Here is a 24,416-nt window from a genome sequence, read left to right on the forward strand (position 1 = left end):
TAATTTACCCATTTTGGAAACGTGTGTAACCTAACCTCAGTGTAATTCTAGCTGTCCTGTGATAGCCTCGGGTCATGGATAAAGATGTAGGAAAGTTTTAAGCAGGGTTGGGTAATAAAACAATATTCCAAGCTTTTGAACATCTCAAAAAGATCTGTCAGTCTGAACATAGAATAGCTCAACAGCAAACCTGTCAAAACAGGCAGCTAAACGGCCCAGAGTTTAAACTTCCCATCTGGAGGAGGTGCAGAGGTTTCCAGTGGTCGGGGAATCAGTTCACAAAACAACTAAAACTTTTATGACACCGACAACGTTATTGTTCAGAGTAAGGCATTAGAAGCTTTGTTTGCCACACTCCATGTATAATCTCCATGACAAAACATGGTGATAGCAGACATGTGCTGCACAGCTTCAGAGCCATCTAAAACAAAACAACCTGTTTGAAAAAAAAAAAATCAGTCTGGCTTCTGCCCTGGCCACAGCACAGAAACAGCTCTGGTCAGGGTCACAAATGTCCTGCCGATGACTGCAGATGCTGACTCCCCATCTCTTCTCATCCTCCTGGATTTGACTGCAGCATTCGACACTGCGGACCACAACATCTTCCTTCACCGTCTAAATTCCACTATTGGTGTTTCTGACTCTGTCTATGACTCTGACTCTAACAACCTGCCCGGAGGACATAAAGGCATGGATGAAGCAAAACCTTCTGCAGTTTGTGCACACCAGATTCATCCGACATCACCAGCATCACCTTCTCTGGCTAAAATATTCCACTCTCAACATCAGTCACTAACCTGGGTGTTAAAATGGACTCTCATCTGACCTTTGGGGCTCACATCAAACATCTCTGCAAGGCCTCCGTCTTCACCTCAGAAACATCCACAAACCCCATCCCACGCTCACTCCTGCAGATGCGGAAAAGTTTGTCCACGCTTTTGTCTCCTGCAGTTTGGACTAGTGCAATGCTTGCCTCACCGGGATCCCTGAGAAAAGTCTTCAGAAGTTGCAGTACATCCAGAACAGTGCTGCTAGGATCCTGCTGAGGGTGACATCACCCCCATCCTCAAATCACTCCACTGGCTTCCTGTCTCACTGAGGATTGAGTACAAGATCCCTCCTTACCCACCAGTGCATCTATGGTCAAGCCCCCCCTTCCCTTACCTCAAGGAACTTCTCACCCCACAGACCTGAACACGTACCCTCTGATCTGCCTCAACTTATCTCCTGAAACCTCCCAGGACAAAGCTCCGTACAATGGGAGATTGGGTTTTCTGCTCAGCTGGTCTGTCTGTGGAAAGCTCTCTGACCACCTGAGGACACCACAGACAGTGGATGCTTTTAAACGTGGCCTGAAAACCTACCTTTTTAGGAGAGGTTTTGATTGAGCTCTTTTTCCTTTTCCTTCTTATTTTTTGTTTATTTTATCCTTTTATTTTCATGCCCTCCATGTGTTTTTATTTTTAGCACTTACCTGCTTTATCATGTAGCACTTTGGGATTTGCATAAATACAAAATGCATTGCAAATTACATGGCTGCTGGATCTAAGTCCAGACCTTGACTTGGCCTTGCCAAAAACCTCATTTTGGTTATTATTATAATAATAATAATAATAATAATAATAATAATAATAATAATAATAATAATAATAATAATAATAATAATATTATTGGACAGGGGAACAGGTCAGAGTTAATGGGAAGATGAATGAGATGCAGGGTCACGTTCCAGCAAGACAAGAGCGGAAATAATACATGCAGAGCCAAATTGGAATGGTTTAGACAAAAGCATATTTCTATGGTGGGCCCAGTCAAAGCATAGACCTAAACCCAATTAAAAATGAGAAGAATAAGTCACAAAAAAGATCTCTAGATTTGTGATGCTGCTAAAGACAGTGAAAGTAAAAGGTAGTTCAACTAAAGTGTAGACTCAGAAGGGTCTAAAACAAATCCAAGTCACACCTTTGAGATTTCTATATGTCAAATAATTTAAATGTGTCATTTAAATTATTCGCTCCTCACAGCCATATAATGTTCTGTTTTTTTGGAATTTTCCCAGATTAATGTATGGTCTGACACTTGTGTAAATTCGCTAGGTCATCCACTGCTGGAAAGAGCCCTAACCGTCATAAGGGGGCGCAACCTTTCTTCACGCAGAATGATGGAGGTCAAATAGTTTGGAAGGTCCTGAACATGTGTAGAAACCCTTAACAGGTACACTGGAACTTTTATGCCAACACTTTGGAGTTAAACACTGACCACTACGGCCTCTTTTAATAACAGCTCCTTTCAAATCAGGCCAAAGAGAGATTACCCATTGCCCCTTTTCATCTTCAGCCTACAGCTTACAATGACCTCCACACTCAGCTTGTCACTGGCTGTGTGTCTACTCATTAAGCTTTGGCTTAAGACCAACACCCAATTAAATCTTATGACCTCTCACCAAAGCACAGACTTATTTCTCTGATGGATAATTGGCCTTTTTAAGGAACTAATACTGCTCTGGCAGCTTTTGTTATTACTTTTTCCCCTCCAGTGTTTGGATCCCCATTCTTTAGCAGAACTTAGCTCTAACCACTCAGTTTTTACGTCTGCTTGACAAGAACAAAGTTGGCAGGAGAAACTTCTGATCTAGCAACGACCAAAACACTATATATTTCACTTTTATTACTTTTTTTTTTGTATATGCCCCCTAAATACAAACGTTATCTCTGCATCGCTAGTTTGCCGGCGCCAACAGTCAGACACCTCCATTAAATAAGGCGGGTTAGGTTGATCAATCAGGGGCACGGACAGTCCCGCTCTACATCTGGCTCTGTTTTAAACCACAGGGCATGGACACCCCTAGAGGCTCATTAGTGACACTTTTTGGAGGAGGAAAATCAAACACAGGTGAACAAACTTCAGAGCTGCAAGAGAGAGAGAGACTCCAGGAGCCGCACCAGCACACCCCCATGGGGCCCCCCTATAACCTAAAGGGAGAGATGGATGACTGCTAATAAAGATACGCAGGGAAGTGACGGATGTGACAAGCCAGGGGTCTGCAGGGATGTGACAACAACATGTGTCCAACTCTGAGGAAACACTTTGGCACCAAAACAGAGTTTGGTTTACAGCATACTTGATTTTCAACAAGCCCTTGTAGATCTAGGTGGTAAAAAGAAACAATAAGAGGACAAAGTAAATATAATTCATGGTTTCAAAACTATTTAGATATTAGCTTGAGTTTACAAAACAAACATCAGATTCCACACATTTAACAAACACTGAGACGAAACTGAAAAAGCAGTGAGTAAAAACTAGGTACACCTCGCAGATAATCCTTGAGTAGCAATAACTCTGCAGTTGTTTTATGTATGACATGTTCCTCACATATTTGTGTCTCTGAACAGCTGTTCTTTACAGCATTACTTCAGATCAGTGAGGTTTGTGAACATTCCTGTCCAGCTTTCCTACTGACCTCCCTTAGCATTACAACCAGGTAGGGGTCTAGCCTTTGACTCTTCCATTGCAGTACCTTGATGTGGCTCTTCTTTTCTGATTTTTTTTTTTAGCCATAAATGTTTTTTTTTTTTTTTTTTTTTAGCCAACGTACCTGCCAGTGTGTATGAGACAATGATATATTGTGTTTGGTTTAAGCCAAACGTGTATTGACACCTCAACTCTGGTCTCCCCTGTCCAGAGGACATTGTTCCAAAAGTGCTAAGTTTCATTTAGATGCTAAGTCATACTGAATTTAGATATAATAGGCTTTCCAGTTTAAGCTGGTCAGCCAGATTGATAAAGTGTAGCATTGTGGTTATGCACCTTATCAATCTGGGACTGTTCAATTTGAATCTGTTTGGTTAAAGGAGGGAATTTTAGCAGAGCTCTTTGAGCTGATTGGGCGAGGTGACACCTAGTGCCCGCCTACCAAAGGTTGGCTAAAAGGTAAGGCAAGGCAAGGCAAGGCAAGGCAAGGCAAGGCAAGGCAAGGCAAGGCAAGGCAAATTTATTTATATAGCACAATTCAGTACAGAGACAATGCAAAGTGCTTTACATGATTAAAATATAGGAATAAAAGCAAGTAGGGATAGAATGTAGAAACAAAAAAGAACATTAAAAACAGTAAAAGTTTAAGTTGAACATTCAAAGGCAATTTTAACAAATGTGTTTTTAATCTCGATTTAAAGGAACTCCGTCTTTCCGCACAGTTTTCTGGAAGTTTGTTCCAGATAAGTGGAGCATAGGAACTAAAAGCAGCAGACGTCATGAGAAATCACAAGAAGGTAAGCTAGTGAAGGCCCTTCTTGTTGTTCTTCTTTCAAAGATGAAATCGTGGATTCTCGGCGTCCCTCCACTGAGCAGTGCCTTCGCAGGCGGCGCCCATCTGTCTTCCTTCTGCTGACTGCTTTCACTTCCAGCTGCTGCTGATGTAAAGTTGTGACAGATGTCGATTGAAAGTGACGTCACAGGCGCATTAAATCTGCAGTGTGTGTTCCAACCGGAGTCACATTCAAAAAGATCAGATAAGAATTGGATTTAGGGTCACTTATGTGGCTCCAAACTGATTTGAAAAGATCAAGTCTGGATCAGATCTGAGCGTTTCCACTGGTTCTAAAACATCTGACCTGGTCACTTGACCTGCAAAAAAAAATCTGATTTGGGCCACATTTGCCTGCATTGGGGACGGGGCCTATGTGGTCCTGAATCCTGAATCCGTGTGGAGTGTGACTCCGGTGGGAATAACCGTGGCAGATTTGATGCAAACTTTCCAGGCCTCGCTTTCCATCGACATTTGTCAAAACTTTGCGCTGGAAATGATCGCAGTTAACATTAGCGAGACAGACGGCAGCTGCCTGCAACAACGCCGCTCAGTAGAGGGACAGTGAAATGTTAGAGCTCATTAATGTATGCAGCAAAAACCTCTATAAAAGGCATATTTAACAGCTTGTACGGGAACCGTCTGGATGAGGGATGTAACACACGGCCGAGCAAAAATTTTTGCACAATCCTGCACACGGAGGAAAATCCATTGTATCACATTTCAATGGGCAGCGTGTGGGAATCTGCCCCCGCTGCAAAGTGTGACAAAGGATTGCGACGAGTGTCCTGCCTTAAGAGTCGAGACGAGAGGCGCTGGCATATATGATTAAAAGTTGCCCTCGACTTCCTAAAGTGATGAATGCATGCGGTCTCTGTGAAGAGACCATTTACCATTTAACCATTTGTTGACATCCCTGACCCACCACCCCTGGCTGCGTCCCCACATCCAAACAGGCCTCTGTGCAGCACACCTCCGTAAAATGCCAGAATACAGAGTTTCACTTTCTCTTTATTTGTACATTTGCCCCTCAGCACCCGCTGGCACAGTACACGGCTCCCGTTGACACTTTAAACCATAAAACCTACTTCTTCCATGTTTCCTGGTCCAAAGCGTATTGAGCGTCATTGTTAAAGTTTTTTTGCTCATCTGGGTCAGGGTGGAGCCACTAACAGCTCACATTGGAGTCAGATTTAGGCAATTTTTTTTTTTAAAGTAATGGGAACAAGCTTGTAGAGTCTGAGATGCAGCTCTTGGTTGGATATTTCTACGATCATTTACTAGGCTGTCCACTCTTGGGAAGATTTAAGTTTTCTGCTTGAGGATAATCTCCCTTTGTGCAGAATGACGGACAAATATTTTAGAAATGGTCTTAAAACCCTTTCCAAGTTCACACCTGGCTTCTACTTTAACAATTAAATCATGTTTGTAAGAGCAAGGATAAACTTAGAGGAAACCGTTTTATATATATATATATGTATATATATATATATATATATATATATATATATATATATATATATATATATATATATATATATATATATATTCTGGCTTTGGTTCTGTTTAATAAATTGTGACAAATGGAATCTGTCAAGTGTTTTTGTCAATTTCAGGTTAGATAGAAATTTTAGGAACCTTGTGAAGACCAGATCAGTTTTGTTAATTGAGATGACATTAACCCCTAAATCTGAAAAAGGCTCTGCCTTCTTTTCCCCTGGACTGTGTGGGAAACAGTTATTTTCAGTCTAAAGGGGATGACCACAGATTTAATGAGGGGACATGTCTCCGTACTCTTACCACATTTACTGACAGAATTGAAGGAGGGAAAAATCAACATGATAATTTAAGAGTCATGACTCCTTAACAAGAGACACAAGGTGCTTGCTCACATATTCATCCTTTGTTTTAAGGACTCAAGTGTGTATTGCCTCTAATTCTGGTCTCTCCGAAGCACACATTTCATTAATATTTGAGTACATGTTTCTTTTTTTTTGATGAAAGGACAGAAAAGGCCTTTTTGTTGTTGCACCACCTATCTGTTATTTTTTATATTGAGCCCCCCCACCCCCCTCTATGCTGCAGTTCTCCAACAATGAGCTTTAGAGAAGTTTCTTCACCTTCCTTAATATCCTCTGTACTGTGTCGAGGCAAAAAATCTCAGGCCTTCTTCCAGCTTTGATAGTTTCAGTTAAAGATGGTTTAATTTTTTGAGTACTCGTCTCATTGTAGATATGTAGGCAAGGTTAGATAAAATCACTATTTTCTTGTAACTTTTTCCGGCCTTATGAAAATGAGCACAGATCTGCTTTACTTGAATGGCATGTGCTCTTGTCTTTCCTACACTGAAGAGTATCCAGTTATATTTAGAAGGAAAAATGAATTTGTGGATTATGTTCTTATAGTTCCCAACATTTTGATCAAGAGCAAACGGCAAAGTATAGATTAGCAAAATTAATCACTTACACTTTTTTCTAGGACTCTTTCAACAAGCAATGATTTTTTGGATCATTATTTTATTTTATTTTTGGTGATAGATTATGCTACAGCAATAAACAGCTAATATATTTTAAGGCTTTTTATACATCCTTCCAGGGGTGTCTATAAATGTTAAGGGTGCTGCACGTCTATCTATACAAATTTAGAAAACTATGCTAGAACAAGGACTAAACTGTTGTTCTGCAGCAGAGTAATAAACTTCTCAATGTCAAATTCAACGTGAAGTGAAACACACATTTTTTAACTGTGTTGGCTTCAAGTGCTTCTATATTAAATCAAAGTGTAAAAAAAGACCCATAAAAGCAGCTGGGAGGCAGAAAAAAAGGAGAGAGAGAAAAGAAAGAAACGTATCTGCCTGTGCACATATCTAAAGAAGGACAGGGAACACGTTGTTCAGTCAGCCGTGTGTTTTATCTGGGGAAACTACAGTTGTAAAACCTGAGTAATAGGGTTCATATCTGCTACGTTGACAAAACGCGCAGGCCTTTCCGCGGCAGAGTCGCGCTGTCTCATTTAAGCTCTTTCCGCCGGTTGTGACTGACAGATGGACAAACTGAGTGACAGCCCCTGTCCTGCGCCAGGCTGCGAAAGCCTTCCAGAGCTTAGCATCCAGATAAAAGCCTCCGCTCACATTGCTTTCCTGTCACTCGTGGTTTCATAGGCATGACGCACAAACTGTGGCTTTTTTTTTTTTTTTGGGGGGGGGGGGGGGGGTCCTTTTGAGATGGCTCCCAAGGGTGAATCAAGGTCAAGGTGGGCACAGGTGTGCTCGCTGCAAGCTCAAACAGAACAAACTAACTCAGGGTTTGAGATTTGCTCCCGTTTCTGCCTCGCACGGAGCCGTGCAGGATGAGGCGGAGAGGAAAAAGGTCAATTTATGTTTGCTCAGTTAATTTCTTTCAAGAATAGACTGTGGCTGTCACACCGCAGCTGAGTGGCTGTATCCTAAGCAGAGACAAAGATTAACATAACAAGACAATCAGGGGAAGCATCCCAGTGTGAAGGTGAGGAGTCATTATATTAGGAGGCAACAAACGAGCGGCACGTGAGCCGCTAATCCCCGTAAACCCGGATGAATTCAATCAATTTGCATTTTACAAGGCTACCACAGGCAAAGGTTTAATTGTGTGAAAATGTGCTGCTATAAATATGACCAACATAACAATGAATAAAAGGTTACCACAGCGGTGAGCCGCATACAGTTGGAATTATACATTTATCCTTTTTTTTGTCCTTTTTTGGTTGCAGGGTTTAATTTATAACAACCCAGTGCAATGACAGTTATCACAATATCAAGAACTGACAGATAAATTGTTTGGTCCCGTTTTACTTGCAACACCCAGGCATGAATATGGTCAGACCTGTGAATTTAGAAAATCCCCTGTATGAGAACAAAAAGTCAGCTAAAAGATTTCAAAAGCAACATATCATGCTGCGATCTAAAGAAACTGAAAAAACAGACGAGAAATAATGTCAGTCACATCTGGTTATCCGGCAAGGGTCACAAAGCTATTTCTAAGCCAATAGCTGTGTTTCCATCCAATTCCCATGTGAATTTTGAGCGAACTTTTAAAATATCGCAAAAAAGAACATTTATAGTGAATGGAATTTTTTATTTATTTTACTGATGAGACTTAGCTAAAAGGAAATTCTCATGTCTCTTCGTCCGTCCACACGTGCCTGTTGTTGCTTCCAGACGTGTTTTCGAGCATTATGGGAACATCCGAGTAACAGAAACAGCTGATCAGTTATGGGAGGTAAACGTTCGCAATGTCAGAACTGATTTGGCAAATGTGTTTCTGTCTCCTCTTTAGCACATTTACTGTTTTTCAAAAACGTCAAAAACCACCCTTAAGCAAGTGCAAAAACCTCTTTGCGAAATTTAGTGAGTAAATTCAAATTATGCCACTTCCATCAATCCCTTTCTAATGCGATACTTCAAAATGCACATTAAAAAACGTTGATGGAAACGCGACTATCCCAGTAAACCACAGTGCGAGCATGCAGTGGGGAACCTTCCCAGGAGGGGCCAGCCTAGCAACTTTACTCCAAGATGGCTGACAAACATTTTAATGCAGCTTGCTTCTTCACTCTGGTGATGGTTGGTTGTCTGTTTTTTTTTTTGCCTAAATAAGTGCTATCCATCATGAAACCCCCCCAAAAAATAAACAAACAAAACTCACCTCAGCAAACTGCAGCCGGCCAAATGTGCTTCCTGGAGGCATGGTCAGCTCAAAGTTCTTCTTGGGAGCCACCCAGGTCTCCATGATCTCCAGCTTGCTTGTAGCCAAGTTGGTGGCATGGTGCTTGACCAGGTAGCCCTGGAACTGGTCTAGGTGGAAGTAGAGATGCACTGACACAGGGTGGCCCATCGGGAAGTACCTGCCGCAATGTTAAAAACAATGGGAGAATCGATTAGAAAAGCTGGAGCTGGAGCAGCTTTTTCGCAGCTAAAACTGTAAAAAAGAGAGAGGAAAATTATTTATTTAGGTAACGTCTATAGGGAGCCTTCCTGGCACATGCTAATGTGGCCGAATGCAAATGTGTACTTGCTGTAAAGGTTAGTGGGGAGTCAATGTGCTTTGTAATTGTGTGACATGGTGGACATTAATTCAATGACCTTTAACAGAGATGTAATCGGTCAAAGACATGTCGACAATACAGATCATTCGGAGGAAGTGCTGCTTGTGGGCTTTTAAACCCACATTTGTGTGGATGGAGTTCATAAGTTTCATAATCTGATTCTGAATAGTGAAAAAAAACAGGGATAAGGAAACTATAATATCAAAATGATCTAATTCAGGTGTTCCAACCACCTCCATGGCTACAGATTCATCTTGAAATCAGGTTTAAAAACATGAATCGGTTGCACCAAAGTACTCTAAAGGCAAATGAAAAAGAATTCAGCACAATACAAAACGGTACAGAATTTAGTCATGGGTGAACAGACAGGTGCTGCTGGTGTTGGCAAACCAAAACCCCTTACTTAAATTTAAGGTCTGTTGTTTAGATTTTATCACTGTATTCAATGCTAGCAATTTAGGTCTGATTAAAAAGAAAATCAAAAAATACTACTCTATAGGATCCTTTAATACAGCCTAAGAATCTGTGAGTTCATGTTTTCAAGTACTAAAAATAAGATGACTTAAACATGCTTTTTTAAAGCCCTGCAACATTTACTGACAATATATAATATATACTGATTTATATATATTTATTGTGTTTATAATGCTGTAACTCCCTGTAACTTATCATATCTTTCACCTGAATTTGTGATCCTGGTATATTTTGAGGGAAATGCTCATATATATATATATATATATATATATATATATATATATATATATATATATATATATATATATATATATATATATATATATATATATATGTGTGTGTGTGTAATGGTCAATGCTCAAACTACATGCACAAATAAGCTCCTCAGGGACTGATGTTGGCTAGTGTAATCAACTTGTAAAGAAGAAGAAAAGGAAGATCATGTGTTGCTGTGTCTGCGTGTTCTGTGTCCTTATGTGCATTCTGAGCCATGCATTCGGAACCACATTTTTTTTTATGATAAAACATAGTGATAATAAAGCGTCTTCATTCTTGAATATTGCAATGAACACGGTCCTAAACTTTGTTGAAAGCTTTCTCTTAAGAGTTTAAGCTCTTATAGCAGCAAAAGTGTGTGGGGACTGCTTCATATCAATGCCTCTGCAATAAAAATGGGATGCAATGGATGTTCATGTGTCTGTAGAAGCCAGCGTTTCAATACTTTTGACAATATAATGCACCTTAAAATCTTTAAGGACTAATATAAAAAATATAATATAATGATAAATAACAAATCACATTGTTAAGTAGGTGCTGACGTGAACAAAGACATAAAAAAAAACATGCAAGCTGGAAGCACAGAGTTGAACTGGGTCATCCAGTTATCTGAAGCAGAATGAAGATCTTGCCCTGTGATTAGTGTGTTTATTTGCGCGTGGCTTCAAATGTGGCAGAGGGCCGCCCTTAGGGCAGACAGCCGGAGTGACTTCTGGAAAAACATGAAAAAGGCATTGAGGGTGGGCGCTGCTGGGGGATGCTGCTCCACAGCTGCTGATTGTTCATGTTCTCGCTCCTTCTCACCCAGATTCCTAATCTCTGTGCTTCCCAGACTCCTTATTCCTGCTTTTTTTTTTGGACACACACACCTTAACAGAAACACACAGTGTTCCCCCCAGGCTTCCCTGTGCAGACAACCTCATCAGTATTCAGCTAAAGGACCAGAAGTCAACCAGAGCTGGCAAACGCAACCCTGACAAGCAGAACAGCAAATATTTACACCCCCAAGGATTGCACACTACCCCAATCTCCTGCTTCGTTTTCTGTGTCGCTGTCTCTCTCCTTTCCTTTATTTTTCCTTTTGCAGCTATATGCACTTTGTTTCAGACTGCTTTACCTCAGATCTCAGGCCTCTCCGACCCGCCTTTCCAAAAAGCCAATATAAGAGGCAGAGTGAAGGAGGCCGGGCTGCAACCTGCACAGAAGCTCCATTCAGGCTTTTACTCCCCTGCCTCTCCAAGAAAGTCACAGCAAGCTGCTAAAAGTGCCAAATCACTCTCCTTGTTCTCCTCTCCTCTTTCGCCACCATTTTATATCGAAGATAAACCATCCATCTGTTAGATGACATGCCTGCATGTAGCGACAGACACCCCTGCCACATGTGTGAGCAAACGTAGCACAACAGGCAGCTCTTAAATAAACTCCGAGGTAAGCATTCTGCTGCGACACGCTTCAAGGTAAGCTCGGATCGATTGGATTACTTGGCTTGATCGGTACAATTTCAGAGGGAAAAATATAGATAAAGCCAGCTCCGGGGACAAAGCTATGCATCAGTTCGCTGGACTAATTGTGCATTCAGTTATTATGCCGACAAACCAGAGAAGCCAAATTTATGCATTCACCATGTTTATATTCTTTCAGAGTACTTCAATAGCTCGTGGTATTTCCAATTTCTTTTGTGCTTCTTCCCAAATGTTTTAAGAAAATCTATATAATAACATTAATAAATAAAATGTTGTTTACTTGTATGGTGCTAATTCACAACACATGTCATCTTAAAGCACTTTACAAAGTCAATCAATCGACTTATGCAGATAGATAAGATTGGTTAAAAGGTTTTCTTTCTAAGGAAACCTAAATATAAATATGTGAATACAATGAATATCAAATTTAATTTTATTGTAGAGAGAGTACCAAATCTAGATTTGTACTATTAAAAAGAGTTTTAGAGAAACACTTTATCACTATCCAGGAGTATTAGACTATGGAAGAAAAGTAAAAAAAAAAAAAGAAAAAGCAAAGTGCATAATCTAAAGAAATCCAAATTTCTAAAGACATGTAGCAATTTTGCCTTTATTTTGGGATGTTCTTTAAGGCACTTTCTAACTAAATAAGCAGTTTAATATGTTATGGTTATAGATAAAAAAAAATTTAACCAATTTGGCAAACTGCTTCCAATATGTATGTATACGATTTACAACAGAAGCCTCAGCCACATTAACCCTGGAGGCAGTTTGATAGTTAAAGGGGTTCCACAAAATATCAGCTGATAAAGACAACATCTGCATTGTAACTGTGTTTATAGTTAGATGCACAATATACAACATCATTAACAACCAGACCCCAAGGTACGCACACAGCAGACGACTAGATCCTGTCCTGGAGACTTACTTTTTTTGCGCAGTGTAGTTTAAGTTGTTAATGTGCTTCACTTTACAGCTGCTGTTCACTTTTAGACAAATTGTTTTTTAAGGGAACTATACTTGAATTTATTTGTGTCTAGTTAAGAAAAAAACGTTTTTTTTTTACGTAATGAATGAATTAAAAGACGGAATTTGATGATAAAAAATAAACTAATTGCGTGATTGAGTGAGTCCAGGCTATTTTTAAGCAGCAAAATGGGGACAACTTGGGAAAACTTTTCTTTGCCAATGCCTCAACAAAGGAGAAGGGTATAGCTGCAGCCGCAACCACTAGAAAACACGGCCCCCGGTAAATACACCTCCCCCTGTCCTCTAACTGTAAAGTCTTTGGCCGTGTTGCACGTATATGGGCGTGTTGTGTGGGAGAGGGGGGTGTTTTATAGTCTCCACGGCTGCAATTATCTGTTAGTGCAACAGAGTGCAGGGCTGTTGCTAAGCCGTGGTTCCTCCACAACAAGGTATGTAAACAGAACATCACGGCATGACCATTCACGTAAGAAAATATCCTTTAACTGAGACGAAGCCATTTATGTCAAAGAAAACGAAGATGAAAAGTCCCTCGATGAAGCCTTGTTTCCTCTGAAAGATTGTGCACGAGCTTGAGGCTCATGCATGTCAACTGGTATAGTTCCTTTAATGTTGCCAGAACATTTTAGTACATTTACCCTGGAATATTAAGTGTCGAAGAAAAAAAAACAAAATGCAAATGCACTTCTATGCTTGGACAGACGAGCCGCCACAACACAGACAATAGAAGCTCGGTATTATGAGGCTATCAAAGAACTAAGAGCAGCATTGAAATTATGGTTCATTATAAAACATAACATATTCTAAAGAGGCATCAGTATGAATTCTAATCATGTGAAAGTACCCTACTGCATGAGATGCTGTTTCCCTTTTATTTCTCTTATTTTTTTACACATAAATAATTTGTATGTGCATAAAGTAGCTGCATCCCTGGACTCTGGTGCCGGTCATGATTTTAGCAGTGAATCAAAACCTAAGAATGTCAAAACTTCTCTTACTGACTGAGCCAGGATTCTGGCAGGACTCTACAATAGGGTATTTAAGTCAGTAGCCTAGTTTTGTAGGAGTTTACCTTGGTCATCGAAACACTCACATTGTCCCAGATTATAACAGACAAATAGGATTAAAAGGCCTAACAAGATGAATGAACCAATCAAAGTCCTGTCACTAAATATGTTGTCATTTGCTAAATGACAACATATTTAGAAATAAACAGCTGTTTTCTATATTTTAGTCCAGTTTCTTATTTTTACCCCACGCTTTATGACTGGATGACATCCATAAATCTTCTATTCATTTTTTGGATTTCTAGGACATTATTGTAATTTTTGCCCATGCACTGATTCCTTTGTATAGTTTTAGAACAATCTTTACACTGTATTGCTGTGTCCAGGTTAGACTTTCCTAACATTGTTCTTTCAGTACTTTGTCTACTACATTTGATTGTTAAACAAATTATCAATGTGATTTAAAGCAGATACTGTGAGCCTGGCCTCCAAATCCAACATCAGTGTATGACCTCACAAATGAGCTTCTGGAAGAATGGTTAAACATCTTATTATCACACTCCTACACCTTGTAAAATGCCTTCCAATAGGAGTTGAAGGTTTTATGGCAGCAAAATATTAAACTCTACGGTTTAAGAATGAAATGTCATTCAAGTTCATGTGTGTGAAGGTAGATTTTTGACGATATCTAATGTACATATAGGGATGTTGTTTTTATGTTGCTGTCCTCTATGGTAACGGATAGAGGGTCTAAATAAAAACAGCTAGAGCTGACAGATGCCTGTTTTTAGGTTCAACATATGGAGACCATAAAATCTGCCTTCCTTTCATCTCTTGCTTTTACCTGGAACATTTTATAGAACACTTACAATGCAGGAAGGAGGTTGGGGGTGTTCTGGTGCTTCACGTCCTGTATGTGAGGAGGAAATTATTGCAGTTCATACAAAGGGGAGATTGCTTCTGCTATGCTGTCTGGGTTCACGCAACAACAGCAAGTGCAGCACAGGCCGCGGCTCTGACGGTCGGGATCGGACACTTTCCCCGAGCGTGATGATGCGGACCGCACAAATGAAAGACAACCAACAAAAGCAATAATCCTCAATTAGGTTAGATTACAAAGTGTCCCAGCTAGGGATGCTGCTACTGGCTGCTTTTATATCAGTTGACTAAAAGATGAATTAATTGATTCATCTAACAGCTGAATCTCTTCCAAAAATTATTTTTAAATAGGCAACATTTGCATTTCTTGTTTGTCTTATAACCAGTCTAACCTCATATGCGTCTCGTGTGCATCTTTTTGAAACGGTCATGTTTGAGTTTCTGTGAGGAGCGCACAAACCCTTTGTTTACCATCTCATTTACATTAATGAGTGCCATATGTTATTACCCCTTCCATCCTTAAAATCTTTTTTAACACAGCTCATTCAACACTGAAGCCGGAATTCTATCTAGCACAATTGTTTTCAAACTATTGTTTGCACAGAACCTTTGCTGATTTCTGAAGTGTGGTTGCAGTGTGAAGAGTAAGAAATGAGCTGTTATCCAATTTGAATGCAATAATTTAATTCATTTTAAGCAGAACTGTCATATTCACTTTCAGACTAATAACACAAAGTCAAATTACATCTAACTAAAGTGCCATTTCAAAAAATAAGATTAAAGAAATCATAGTATTCCAGCTGTTAAGTGTTCAATTTGAGCAAATCAACAGTTTGGATCAAATTTGTGGTAAACTTCTTATCCTGAGCAAGCACAGAGTGAGTGTCGAGAGGAAAAATCCTTTTTGACAGGAAGAGAGGTCCAGCAGAACCAAGCTCATGATCTGGTTCAACCAGCTAAGGGATAAGAAGACAGGATGGAAACACACCTGACCAGATAAGAATATATATTACAACAAGTTTCCTTTATTCTGTTTTAGATTCTTCTAGAAATGCATCGAAAAACTGTTCTGTTGGCGGGAATTGCGTGATCTTTAGACTGAGCATCGCTGACTGTTGACAAAATATTTGGATACTTAAAAATTGCATTGTTTTCTGATCAATGAATGCAACCTATACCAAATCCAACCACATTATGCTGACACATCGCTTATCAATGTGGAAGCTGTTACTGATAGGAGACTCATAGGAAGTTAGCTATTTTCAGTATCAGTAAGGTGAAATTATATTGGAATTTAAAATAAGAAAATGCATTTGTTACAATTGGTCAAGTCAGGTCAGCTGCTCATTCTGACTGCGAGAGAGAGAGAGAGAGAGAGAGCAAGATTTTTACCAGATAACAGGAAGGCTGAATGTATGGCAGCAAGAAGCTCTGTTTAATCCCTTTGAGCTCTATCTGTTATGGAACATATGAGATTTGGAAATACTGACAGCCTGTTGGAAATCACTGAGTTAAGACAAGGACGTACAATCTAGAGAACACTCACAGTAAACCATCCACGCTAACTGCTAATATTAGATGTTAAGAACTAAATTTGAACTCGGTAATGGTAATCACAGTAAATGTAATCACATACATATTTTTGTATATGTTTCTAAACGGTTATTCTAAAAAATAAATCTGATCAGGAGGCAAAAGAGTTATAAAAATCAGAGATTGGTGCATCTCAGTTATCTTCTGTTTGAAAAAGTCATGCAGACACGTTTTGATGATAGAAAAATAAACTAGAAGTCTGTGACATCAGCTACAACTAAAATGACATAAGTACATCAAGCCAGTATACAGCTTTGTCTTCTTGTCATTATAACCACATACAGTATGTTAATAGCACTTTGAAATTCATTCATTTCTACTAATAATAGACCAGCCTGGCTTTCTGTGGTATGACCTATATAGCCTCATTATCTCAGGGATAAATTGACGGTGTCATATTGTGTTACAAAATGAAAGGCTTTACCCAGGCCTCCCAGTTGCTTATTGAAGCTATCCATTGTTATCCTATTTCCATGACATGTGATCTTATGAGGCGATGCACAAGGAGAAACACAAAAGGCCATTTATGTGCGTTACAATGTGGTTTCTAGAGCTAATAAAGGTGCATTTGGCCTCTGACAAGAAAACAAACTGAGGATGAACACAAGCTGCAGGTGTGCGATGATAACGACAATAATAAGAGTGGATGTAGTGAAATAAATGCTGAAAGGCTCTATGCATTGGCTGTTTACCTTCCCGTGCACACACATTTTTACAAAACTAACCTGCAGCTGTGATCGTTTGGGTTCCCCTGGAGCGAGGCCGCAGCCCTCACTAGGCCCATCCGTGTGAAAGAGTGGAAGTACGTGAGCAGCGTGTCCGACAGGCTGGCGACGCCATCTGGCTCGTCGTAAACGTTCTCCCAGTACGAGTTCAGTCCCGGCGTTCCCTGAGGAAATGGTCCAAACAGGTAGGCATCCAGCTGGTTCACTATCTCCTGGTTCACGCTGGCCTCAAACTTCCTGGCAAAGAAGGTGGGCCGCACCGTTTGCTGCAGAAACGTAGAGCGAGGCGGGAGGCGAGCAAGAGGAGCGAAGCAGGGACAGAGGAGATAAAGAGAAGGAAAAAAAAGGTGGAGATTATTAAACGGTGGTGTGCCAGGATGCGAGGGGAACACAAGTGATGGGTGAGATGTGTGTGGAAGTGATAGGTGGGCAGAGAGGAGAAAAGGGACTGATAAGAGGTAGAGTAGGGGGTGGCTAAATGCAGCAGACACAACCTGGGGAAATCTTCTTCTTAGAGATTTGTGAATGAATTAAAATATGTATTAAAATTAAAATGATCCCATATTCGGTCTCACTTTTCCCTATGTGCAGATACACTTCTATATGTTAAAGGTTCCAAATGGCTGTGTCAGTAATGCCAAAATGGTTACAAGATAAACTAAAAAACATGCTCACTCATTAAGAAAATATAAATTTTAATTCAAGAGGCTACATTATCCCTAATCCCACGTAGACATTCACAGTTTATTCAAATAGGTTTTTGTAAATTTTTTCATTGGTTATGGACTGCATGTAGCTCTCTGAATGGCTCAAATATTTACATCCAGAAGCTTAGTATAAGGCAGCTCTGCCCATTCCAAAATCAGGTAGGATCTATGTTTTTGGGTCATTATCCTGTCGGAGCAACTAGTTGTGTCCAGGTTTCAATCATCTGCCCCAAACTGTCACCCTCAGAAGAAATGTAATTTGTTAGGATTTTCAAGAACACCAAGGACATCGGCAAAAACAAGGGGGCACCCACCAGCAATCGACCAAAACTGAAACTTTCACGCTGCACTGAAATTTGAAGTTGTACACATGGACTAACCAAATGTCCTCTGGAGAAAAGTTTAATTGCTGGATAGTTCCAGCAATTAATATTCCAGCTATCTGGCCACATTGACAAGAAGTTTGTTTGGAGGAGTTAAAGCTGCAGTAGGTAAAGTTTGTAAAAATGTAAATATTTGTTAAAACAGTCACTGACAGTCACTGACAGTATAAGATGAGAAAGATAATCTGTGAAAAAAAAAATCAAGCTCCTCTGGCTCCTTCAAGTGATCCTATTGCCATTGGCAGAAATACGCCGCTCCCGGTCTGAGACAACCAATCAGAGCCAGACATTCCTCCTGGCTGTTGTTAGCTGTGTCAATCATGCTCGGGTATGGCTGCTCCATCCTTTAAGCTGAAGATTGCTGGTGGGCTGTAAGCTCTGTGAAGAAATGGTGGCAAAACAATCTGCTTTACAGGAACACTACGATTTCTTGAGTGGCACCTGCTCAGAAAACAAAGACAGATAAACACTGTATCACCGCGACAGGCTCCTATGATTCCATAAAAGTACTTGGTTTTCTCAGAACTCCCTACTGCTGCTTAAGGACTCAAGATTTGAAAGTCTGTACCAACTCATGGTGAGGGTCTGCCAGTAGTGCTGACCCATTGTACAAACTGAGTAGAATAATGAAATTCTTCAACTTCACCACATATCATGTCATAACAGCTAGATGCTTGGAGTTGGACATAGTTGGGTGCTCCAACAAGATGATGATCTCAAAAAGAAATCACAATTTTTTTATGAATAAAGCAGGCTAACATTAAGTTTTATCTCTCAGCCTCTGACCTCGATTCTGTTGTTACTGTACTTTGTGGACTATTATTAGAAGTCAGACTAATCAATCAATACATCTATAAACCCATCATCAATTCTGGCAGTTCTGATATATGGTCAAATATTTTTGCCAGAATAATTTAGCTGCAAAAAGCATGAGGTTTAGATGCCACCTGTCCATATATTCCTATATTGGAACCTGAATTAGAGAACATCCTGATTAAAAACAAACATTACAATGATTTAAGTTTTTTTTTTTTTTTTTTTTTTTTTTTTTTACAATTTCACCCTGAAAGAAATGCTCAAGTAGATAATTGAAAGTTCAAAATCCATGCCATTGCTGCTGCTGATGACTGTATAGAAACATCTGACCAGATCATTAAGCACGACCCAAGAGACTTTCAAACTGAATTCATAAAAAATAAGCAGAAGAAAAACTTTTTATGTTTTGCAACAAGGTAAACATGCTGCAAGGCAGAATAATTTGCAAACCTGTTCACAAATAAAACACCTTAGTTTGGAAGAGACTCAGTCAGAGCGCTGAGGATATGCTCTGTTATCCTATGACTTTTCAAAGTTTATCAGACTTCTTGCACTACAACCCCATGAATTGGAAATCACCCAGAACATCAATGTCTGATAAAGTACTCATTAAAACTATAATCAATATTAATTTTCAACAGTAATTTGGTAAGGAAGAGAAAAAAGTCTGCACAACCTAAACACCAGTGCATAAATCTGGGAAGTATGATTCCACAAAACCTTAAACCAAACTTTTTTTCCCCCGGTCATCACAGTCTGGTCTCCATTTCATCCACATCTTTTTCCACCTCTTTGTCCGTGTCACATTGTTTCTTCTGTGGTTGATGATGTTTTATGAGATTTGCCACCTCTACAGCTTGGCTTGTACACAAAGGCATCTTTTTTTTAGTCCCAGACACCAAAGAATTTATCATGCAGCACCAAACACTTTGGTGTTACCTGCTATGAACCCCCCCCACCCCCCAATGAAACGATAAAAGAGGAGGCCGAATCAGGTGGCGGCTCATTTTCTTGGAAATCGGCTTTGAGCAGAAAGCGTGTGGGTTGATCTATGGCAGGCCAGACGTGTTAAATCAAACGAAGATATGTTTTCAGAATCAGGGGGCCCTGGCACACGTTCTTTGGAGTCGTTTGAAAGAGCCGATCCGTCACAGATCTACAGACCTTCATTCTGAAACATGTGCAAGTACAGCTTAGCAAATTAGAATATGATGGAAAAGTTTATTTTTTCAGTAATTCAATTCAAACTCGTGTATTATACAGATTCATTAAACAGGGACTGGTTTATTTTAAGTGTTTATTTCTCTTAATCTTTATAATTATGGCTTACAGCTACAACCGCCCAAAATTCCCTTCCTAAAAAAATTACGAGTATTACATCAGACCGATGTGTTTTCTTTTCCTTTTCTTTTAACAGAGAAATGTTGTTATGACAATGTTATGGCTCATGCAATCCCAAGGAAGACCAACTTGGCTGTTGTCCATCAGACAGTCATTGAAAACCTTCACAATGAGGGTAGGTCAAGAAAAGTAATTCATAAAGAAGCTGTCGGGTATTTTCCAAGCATTTTAAAAATGAGTGTAAAAAAAAATGTGAATGGTACATGGTAGAAATTTTCAGTTGCTCAGAAAATTATAATTTTACATCAGACTAATCTTTAAAAAAATAATTAAAAATGCCAGTCAACTTAAATGTATGTCCATGTACAGTATATTTACTAAGTACTTGGTTGAGGCTCCGAATTGCTACATCAGTGCAGCGTGGCAGGGAGGCGTTCAGCATGTGGGTCAGCCGGCTGGTTCAGGAAGCCCAAGTTGCCTAAATAGCAGCTTTCAGCTTGTCTGCATTGTTGGCTCTGGCGTCTCTCATCTTCCTCGGGACAATAGTTCATAGATTGTCTCTGGGGTTTATTTCAGGTGAGTTTCAGGCCACTCAATTACACACAATACCAAGGTCATTATAGCAAGTATTCATGTCATTATTTCCATAAAGGTTGTCAGCAGAGGGGTGGCATGAAGTGATCTAAGATGTCCTGGTAAAGTTTGGACTTCATTAAACACATGGCTTCCCAATGTATCTATTTTTATCTTTTTCTAATCTTTTTATGCATCCCCTCTTTTTCTATACTCTGGAACCTTGATCTCCAACTTTAATCAGAAATTGACTTTCATATGAAGAGGTTTTAAGACCACTGAGCAGCAGTCCAGTTGGTTTTCTCCCAAGCCTAGGTAAGAAGCTTCTGCTATTGTTTCTGGTTCAACAGTGTTTGTCTCCTAAAACTCTGGCTTCAGCCGTGGGCCATGTCATGTAAATGTCACCCAAGCTCCTGGATGGGCTTTGCTTTACAATCCTCTCAAGGCTGTAGTAGTCGCTGTTGCTTGTGCAACTTTTCTCATTTAACTTAATCAATTAATTTATAAGGTGCGTTATCAAAAGAAGGAGACAAAAGCGCATAACAATAAGATTATATATAAAAATGACACACAAAACAAAGTGATTCAGTTAATAAATTATAAAAGGCCTCATTCTACCACACATTTGCCTTCCAATAAACTTTCCATTAAAATGCTTGCATACAGCATGCTATGAACAACCGGCTTCTTTAGCAATGACCTCTTATGACTCGGCCTTGTTGTGAAGGATTCAGCGACTGATGGACAACTGTCTAGTCAGCGGTTTCCCCATTTACATTTTTGAAAATTTTTTTTTGGGGTTTTCATTAGCTGTAAGTAGGCTTGTCCAGATACAAAAATTCAAACTCAATACCAACATTAAGAACATCACGTGAAACCGTTTTCGTAAATCTTTCGAAAAGTACTTTTGTGGTTTCCCTGTCAGAAAGAGAGGGTTATCTATTCTTTTATTCTGGATGTTCCCCCCATGTTAGCAGAGTCTAAAGCTTCCAGCAGTTCATTGTTCTGGACAGGTGACGGGCTGAGGTTATCTGACAAGTGCGACAAGTTGGGCAAATGTGAATGAGTCAGTTTGTATAGATTTTGACGCAAAATGACAATTTTTGAACAATTAATTTTTCTAGCATCAATCACATCAAAATATCCATTATTTTGAAAACCCTTGCTGTAAACGACAGAGATCCAGGTTATTAGAAATAAACAATTAAAATACATCATGATGTAACAAATTATATAATATGAGAGTTTATTTTCTTTTGTATGTATCACTGAAAAAAAATAACCTTTCAATGATATTCTAATTCACTGAGATGCACTTGTTGCTAAATGATGAAACATTGTGGACTTCAGATTCACCAAGAACACTTAGGACCCTACATAAGTCTTCGTTTCTTCTCCAACTTGTTGCTAAATTTAAAAGCGATTGTTTAAAAGGGCTATTAAGTTGTTCTATCATATCGGATCACTTTTATATTTTTTGTTATGTAGCTTGCTTGATATCATATGTTGTTCTCACTCTATCTTAGTGAAAAGATTTGGCTTCACGTGTTTTCCCCATTGCCCTTTGGTCCAGCTTGCATTGTTTTTGGATGCACTTTATAAATAAATTAACATCAATAGTGAAATAATTAATACGAGGATCAGTTTTTCCTCTCACAGGGCTGCTTTGTTTCCAGGGTCAGACCTCAGTGATGCCATGCTGGGTGCCAACCAGACCCAGCAGCAGTGCCAAGAAGCTCAGGGTAATGCTTTGGCACTATTCTGCCAGAGACAGAGGCGAGACTCTGTGTTTGGCAAAGGAAGAGCAGAGGTCAGTGTGATGGCTGGTCTGTGGGGAGCCGGACCGATGGAGTGACTCATCACGTGAAGGAGTAAAAACGAAGCTATGCTGAGGTGGAATATTTAGGGGCACTTTGTACTGCAGCTTGTTCTGTTTTAAGTGGCCTCTGAAAGTCAGAGAGTGAAAGAAACTTACTTTATTTTGATAAGCTGGCCAAATCCCCGCTCTCTCCCAATACCAAAGGCAAATAGGACCTAATTGCAGCTGCTGCTTTTTCTCCTCTAACAGGGTCATGCTAATTGAGATGTTTTTTTTGCACATATTGGCAGTAAATGCCGTGGCAGGCAGAGCGTGAGGAGACAGCTCATTTTTATCATCATCGACTTCTGTTGATTTTCTACAAAATGCTGCGCTCGTGCATGAAAAGGTGACATTTTTTCATGTTGACTTTAGTGTTTCAAAGCGCCTCTCAGGGGCATCTTTGATACATCCGTTGGTTATTATTTGTCCGCCGTTTATATTGCCAAAATAAAATTTCTAAACGCACGTTGTGTAGGAGAAAAGGAATAAATTGTGGTCAAATTAAAATCAAATTATAGTCATATTAGATTTAAATACCAATCTTATAACGTCACAAAGACCAAGTTTTAGAACAAGCATGGTTCACATAAGACTTAGTTGTCTCTTTAAATCCAGAACTGTGCAAAAATGTTGAGTCCTCCTTGTTTTATTATTTCCAGGTAGCAAGGCATTCTGGTATCATCCCACAGAGATCGTGATAAGCTTTTTCCCAGGTATTATGAAAGTCTTTCAAACATTTTCCTTGGAAGCTGGCTTCCTTTTTTCAAATTTAAAATCTCATGTATGTTAGTTTCCAATGAATGCATTCTTATATTTGATGAACCACTTTGACCTATGAATCAATTAAGCTTCTGATTGGAAGACACTGACTACGGTTTTGTCTTCACAAAACAAAATGTTTAGCAATGAACCTATTATAATCTTAAGACTTTTTCTTTCATTGATAGCCAATATGTTCTTTAGTTGGTCTAAATTTAAAAGAGTCTGGCAGCAAGGTTTTCTAACACCAGAAATAGTGATTTTCGGTGTTAGCTTTGGTGTAGCATTTTATCTACAATCTAGGATTTTGTCTGTTTTGTTTAAATATTTTTTATAAATCAGGCAGGTTTCTGCTAAAACTTGCAAATCTGTAATACAACATTTTAACAGTTTGGATTTTTCCAATACAGCAAAACAAGGATTTTTCTACTTAGTTTTATCTGTATATGATTAACTTGAGCCTCACTAAAATATGTTACAAGCCGAAATATTGACAATTCAACTCAAAATTCAGAGCAAACATGCAAGCCCTAAGCTCGCTCCCAACTAGACTAATCAAGGCAACATGATCTGCAGACTTGCACATCTTTTATAACAATCTAAGTGATTTTCTTCTTCGCAATGAAACTCACTGTTAAAGAGAGACTGTTCCTACTGCTGCAGCTCCCAGCAGCAACACGATCTGCTCTGGGCAGAAGTGCACAAACAGAGGGAGATGAAAACTGAAGGAAAAATTGAAAGGAAGACACAAAGAAATTGTACAGATGCTCTTCGAGTCATTTAAATCTCTTGCACTGTATCTGCTGGGTTTCCACGACAAGTGTCTATGGAAGTACGCCTCCGGAGAAGGGGAAGAGTTAAGGTTTAAACTCCCTCATTAAGCTACTAACTTTGCTTCACTGTGAAGTTGATCTTGGTCCTTTAAATGTCATGTCTGATTAGGGTCAAACTCTAAAACCACCTATTTTTCCTCCAAGGCGGATACCAGGATTCTTTTTTTCCATCTTTACTGTGACGCCGAATGAGTTGACTGCAGAATGCTGTGCGAATCGTTCCAAAAAAGGTAGAAAAACAAAACAACTGGACCTTTTTTCTGAAGTTTGAAAACGTTTTGCTTCACATCCAGAAAGCTCTCAGTCATCCATGACCTGGATGACAGAGAATCTTCACCAGCATGTGCGAATCGT

The 24,416-nt window shown here is 39.5% G+C and overlaps 1 protein-coding gene across 1 annotated transcript in view; it reads right to left on the minus strand.

The window, feature by feature from the left end:
• The window catches only part of xylt1 (xylosyltransferase I), a 127,714-nt gene that overhangs the window by 15,870 nt on the left and 87,428 nt on the right, over positions 1-24,416 (minus strand). Inside the window, exons 8-9 of the mRNA XM_012870222.3 lie at positions 16,790-17,055; positions 8,986-9,184 (exon numbers count right to left, since the gene is read on the minus strand). Of these exons, the coding sequence (XP_012725676.2) occupies positions 8,986-9,184; positions 16,790-17,055 (465 nt within the window). The remainder of the gene's footprint in view (positions 1-8,985; positions 9,185-16,789; positions 17,056-24,416) is intronic.

This window comes from Fundulus heteroclitus, chromosome 5, assembly GCF_011125445.2.
Source record: "Fundulus heteroclitus isolate FHET01 chromosome 5, MU-UCD_Fhet_4.1, whole genome shotgun sequence".
Lineage (NCBI taxonomy): Eukaryota > Metazoa > Chordata > Actinopteri > Cyprinodontiformes > Fundulidae > Fundulus > Fundulus heteroclitus.